Source organism: Dermacentor variabilis, chromosome 10 (genome assembly GCF_050947875.1).
Source record: "Dermacentor variabilis isolate Ectoservices chromosome 10, ASM5094787v1, whole genome shotgun sequence".
Lineage (NCBI taxonomy): Eukaryota > Metazoa > Arthropoda > Arachnida > Ixodida > Ixodidae > Dermacentor > Dermacentor variabilis.
Window position 1 is genome coordinate 66,413,958 of NC_134577.1, and position 5,156 is coordinate 66,419,113.

The 5,156-nt window shown below is 50.2% G+C and overlaps 1 protein-coding gene across 1 annotated transcript; it reads right to left on the bottom strand.

Moving 5' to 3' along the window:
* Nucleotides 1-622: 622 nt before the first annotated feature.
* LOC142559284 (putative ATP-dependent RNA helicase DDX5) lies at nucleotides 623-4,459 on the bottom strand. Its single transcript, XM_075670905.1, has 2 exons — nucleotides 2,908-4,459; nucleotides 623-720 (listed from the first exon to the last, which is right to left on the bottom strand). The coding sequence occupies exons 1-2, from the start codon at nucleotides 4,457-4,459 to the stop codon at nucleotides 623-625; spliced, it is 1,650 nt and encodes a 549-aa protein (XP_075527020.1).
* Between the last annotated feature and the right edge of the window lie 697 nt (nucleotides 4,460-5,156).

Genomic DNA, 5,156 nt, shown 5'->3' on the forward strand with positions numbered 1-5,156 from the left:
CCTGACTGTCTCGTTGCTGTCAGAGCACTGTCGTGGTTACCAGTGCCACGTACTCCGTCTAAAGGTGCACAGAACTATCGAGTGTAAAATTACACCCGTAAACTACGCCAAGCAAGAGAATACGCAAACACTCTCACACGAACTAACCGTTAAATGGATTTGAAGTGAATTAATCGAAACGCAATATCTGTAAACTGACTGCCAAAACTCTCACCAGCACGAGAGGAGGACGAAAAGGTTAGTACTAACCTGTATTCAAGAACATAGACTCCTGCGCTGCCCTTGCTTGTACTTATAGCGCAGAAAAACTCCGCCCTCGTTGCGCTAGCTCAATGGAACTGAAGCTCCAGGCAGAGACTAAAGGTCACGCGCGAAACTGCGGCTCTCTGTGATACGGCGCCGATCGGGCGAACACACGGAAAAGCGTTCTCCGCGCGTTATCTGCGTCTAGACAACGCGCGTTTCAAAATAGAGGGAAAGGGAACAGTGACCGCACCACGAAGCTTACACGTTGATCGACCGAGCTTCCGCTGGCTTCGCCTTATCTCCGCCGGTATGACTGTCATCTTTCTGATGCGCTATGACGCAAGCGCTGATTTTCTGTACGCGTAGCTCCCGCAGATCACGCTTCCTCAGCCGTTCCGGTGGCCGAGCCGGTAACGTGCCCACCACGCATGCGCAGTGAGGCCTTCTTGGAGTAAGCCCGTGCGAACGCAGTTTCTGCAGGCGCGCAGGGGACCACAAGCGTCTGCTCGTCACTATTCCTACGTCGTCGTCGCATAGCTGCAAACCCGTTGCCATGAGTCACTGTTTTAATTTTCGGACGCTATGTGCAGCAGGGGCGGCTTCAGTGAAGTGTACGGGCATGCGAATTCCACCGTGCATGTTTCATCCGCTTTACGCACTTCGTAATAAATTTTCGAGACAATAATTCGTGCGTGTGACAAGCACAACTACTTGCGCGCATCACTCGACATCTTGCCGCCCCGCAACTTTCGCTCGGTTTTTGGGTGACCCTTTCAAACAACGGGAGAGGTTACACGCGGGTGAGAACAAGACAAGCGCTGAAACGTAGTAACTGTATTCGCGTAAAAAATAACAGAGACGCGTGCGTTAAAGCATACGATGGACAAGGTGGAGGAAATAGAGAAGGAAGAAATGTTAACCAGAGATGAGTCTGGTTGCCTACCCCACTCTGGGAGACGGAAAAGAGATGGGGCAGGGCAGGGCGAGGAAAGCCGACGAACAAGAATTCAGAAGGCGTGAAGACATGAATTCGCTTGCTTTCCTGTTTACTTCGGCTGCCCCGTGGCTTCCACGAAGACTCGGTACGAGCGGGAAAGAAAATGCGCCTGATATCGACAATGGCATATACGACAAAACGAGTTGACGAATATGCGAGAAAAGTTTTCATTAGTGTGACCGATTGCAAATGCATCTGGTGATTGGGAGAGGTTGTAAACGGGGCGCATTCGATTCAGTCGTTTCCCACAGCTGATTAAAAAAAAAACAGTCAAGTGCACTACGTGTATGAATGCGAAAGCATTGAGACCTCTTCCTGATGACTCGTTTTACGAAGCGTAAAGGTATTGTTTTCACGTCGCATGCCTTGTATCATTTCCCGCAACACGCGCCTCGGCCTCGTTCGCGTACTTGCGTGGACGCCCAAAGGAGCCCAGTGTCGCTACTGACGGAGAAGTCGAAGGTTCGACCACCGGAGCGCACAAGAGAACTACCTTCTGCCTTGTACATAAGCACAGTCTCGCTTATATTTGGTCAAATGAGGTTCGTCAGGTGAGGGTAATTTGAGGCCATAGTACAAATCGCGTCAAACAGTTTCTTACACGATGCATGACTTTAGTTCAACGGGTTGTTTATTCCTCGGACCTTCTCGTTCTTTCCAGTATTGCTCCCAAATATCCACTGTTCATGTTCGCGAAGGAAACGAGTAAAACGAGAACGCGAGGAAAGCAGGAGCCAGCGTTTCGACAAGTGCATTTGTCTTTTCCAAGGCGACGTATACTCTCCTCGGTACAGCATATATAGTTAAGTTTCTACATACATAGTATATACAGCTAACACTATATATCGTAAACCCTGGACTTATACCTAAACTGGCAGCGGCATTTGGTAATTTATCTGATAAGACAGCATGGTCGCATTTTGTGACACCCAGTGGGTCGACTGATTTATTTTCGGACAGAAATTCATGCGCTGATGCTGAAAACAGCCGTCTACCATGCTTTCGCTGCCATGAATGTACGCTTTAAATGTAAACGCATTCGTACATTATTGATAAGGTTAGGCTCGAACTAAAAGTTCATGAAAAATTTACCCATTGTTCACGTTCTATGGAGAATTGTAGGTTGCGGCATTAGGACCGTAAAATATTTTTTCTTTTACCATTTTAACACACTATTTTCGCAGTTGCACGAAACGTCTCGTCTGCCAATGATATACCAGACACGTTATATAAGCTACAGCTAAACAAGCCTAGGTGCGGTTCAATTGGCTATAACACTAAGTTTCAGTTATTCTGCAGTCTCAACGTGTATTCATCATCGCGCCCCTATCGCTACGTTCCAAAAGAGCACGAGCGATCCAGTACGAACTCGCAATGGTGGTGTTAAAACTCAATACTGCAAAATATGGGCAAGAAACAGTTCCTAGATGCAATATAAATTTTACTCGTACGGGCAACACATCGTGTTCACTCCTCGCGGGCTGAAATACACGTGATTGTTGCACACCGCGAGCACAGCGAGTTTTCAGGGATGTCTTAAGTGACGAACACCACAAGCAACAGCTGTGCGCCAATATATATATATATATATAGGTCGGGTCGAAACGTGCATTTTCACGATGCACATCGCTTGCCTCTACGACAAGCTCCTAATCTGCGCTCACGCCCTGTTTCTTTGAGCATGTCTTTAAGCTCGACCGGTACCGGCTGCCCTGCATCGCGAAGAATGGACACGAGGTCGCTGGCATGCCGTTTATCCTTGTGCGTGAACAACGTGTACGCCACGGCAGCCCGTCCAGAATTCCAAGCAGCACGACGCAGGCGCATCATGTAAACGTCCGAACACCTGGGGTAGTCGTAGTTCACGATGAACCGTGCGCCGCCGGGAACGTCCAGTTTTCGCGAGAACAAGTCGGTGGACACCAGGACGGAAGTTCCGTTCTCTCGAAACGAGGAAAGCGCCCAGTCCAGCTCCTCGTCCGTCTTTTTTCCGTGGATGCCGATCGCGGCGTGTTCTCGTAGCGCCAACAAGCCCACGATGTCGTCCACTGTTTGCTTGTTTTCGGCAAAAATGATGACTTTGTCGCGTGCCTCGTCGTCGATGTCCTGGAGAAGCTCGACGAGTCGCTCGCCTTTATCTGCCTCATCACAGACGAATACGATCTGCTCGACGGAATCGTCCGGAAGTGCCGGCTTTACGTCGATGCTGACCTGGACGTAGTCTTCAAGCAGGTCCTCGCACAGCGGACGCACGCTCTGGGTTCTTGAAGGAAGCCATACTTGCGTCTGGTGGTCCGGACGAATCCACTCCCTAATGGCCTGAATTTGAAACTCGATCCCCAGATCCATCATAAGATCGGCCCTGTCAAACACCACGTACGTGCATCGTAAGAGGTGCAGCCTGCCTTCTTTCAGAAAGCTGAGGAGACGACCGGGAGTCGCGATGCAGATCTGAGGGCGTTTCTCGAGGTCTTCGAGCTGCGGTTTTTTGGGTTCGCGACAGGAGAGGCACGCAGATCTAACCTTCGTGCACTCCTGGATGCTGCAGGCGACCTGGTAGACTTCCCGGGCCATCTCACGAGTGGCAACCACAAAAAGTGCGATGGGTCCATCGCCGGATTGCAAGGGGCGCTGGCTCAAGACGTGTACCACGGCGGGTACGAGGTAGGCGACCGCCTTTGCTTCCAAGGGGACAGCTTGGACTACAGCCAGAAGGTCCCTGCCGCCGAGTGCTACAGGCCAACACTGAGCTTCTATGCTCGTAAGGGAGCCGTAATTCGTCGCATGCAACCATTCATATAGGCAACCTGGCAGGTTGGCCTCTTCAATGTTTAAGATGGGCTTGGGCACAGCTCGACCACCAATTTCGATACCGTTATCAAGCCGATAGGCATTCACCTCTATCTCAGAGCGTTGCGCACTTGTAACATGTTCTCTGTAAATGTTCTTTTCGACCGTCTCTACCCGGACGTAGTCCCACCTAGGAGGAATTCGGCAGGCTTGGGTCTTGTTGACGCCTTCCGAGCGGATTCCTTTCTTGCGCATTTCCGTGGCCGATTGCTGGCTATCGCCGAGAGCTTGATTGTACGGTGGCGCTATCTTGTTCCGCTGCCTGTTAGCATTAGGAGGTAAAGCGACCACCGGTGGATCCAAATCTGCTATGACGATTTCACCCAGAGCGGCGACCGCTTCGGCCACCATGTTTAGCACGTCCATGTCGGGCGAGTTGAACTTCTCGCGATAGGTTTTCTTGACGGCGGCCACCGACTTCCTGCACCTCCTGCTTGTTGTGGTTGTCGTCGTCGTTCTGGCCTCAACGGTCGCAGGTTGTTGTTGTTGTTGTTGTTGTTGTTGATGATGATGATGATGATGATGATGATGATGATGACGACGACGACGACGACGACATCTTTAAGTCACTGGCACATGGATCGGCAGAGTCGGCTGGACCCGCTGTGGTTGCTCAGTGGCTATGGTGTTGGGCTGCTGAGCACGAGGTCGCGGGATCGAATCCCGGCCACGGCGGCCGCATTTCGATGGGGGCGAAATGCGAAAACACCGGTGTGCTTAGATTTAGGTGCACGTTAAAGAACCCCAGGTGGTCAAAATTTCCGGAGTCCTCCACTACGGCGTGCCTCATAATCAGAAAGTGGTTTTGGCACGTAAAACCCCAAATATTATTATTATTATAGAGTCGGCTGATTTTATAGATGCGTTTATGCAACAAATTTCTTTTAAATCAACAATTTTGAATAATTTAAAGCAAGTATAATGCAAAACAATTGAGTAAACCGTCACTAAAATTTAAAGACATCTACATACGGGCTAGATGGTGCCTTGCAGATCGACGGAAAATAAGTGCACTGGAATACACACACCTATGTGTGTGTCTTCCGGTGCGCTTACTTTCCGT

What these genes read in the sequence shown, in the direction of transcription:
- LOC142559284 (XM_075670905.1), bottom strand. Translation starts at nt 4,459, where the DNA reads ATGGACGTGCTAAACATGGTGGCCGAAGCGGTCGCCGCTCTGGGTGAA. An exon ending in CATGCTCAAAGAAACAGGGC is followed by an intron (nt 721 to 2,907) that starts GTGAGCGCAGAT and finishes GCGCGCCTGCAG; the next exon opens with AAACTGCGTTCGCACGGGCT.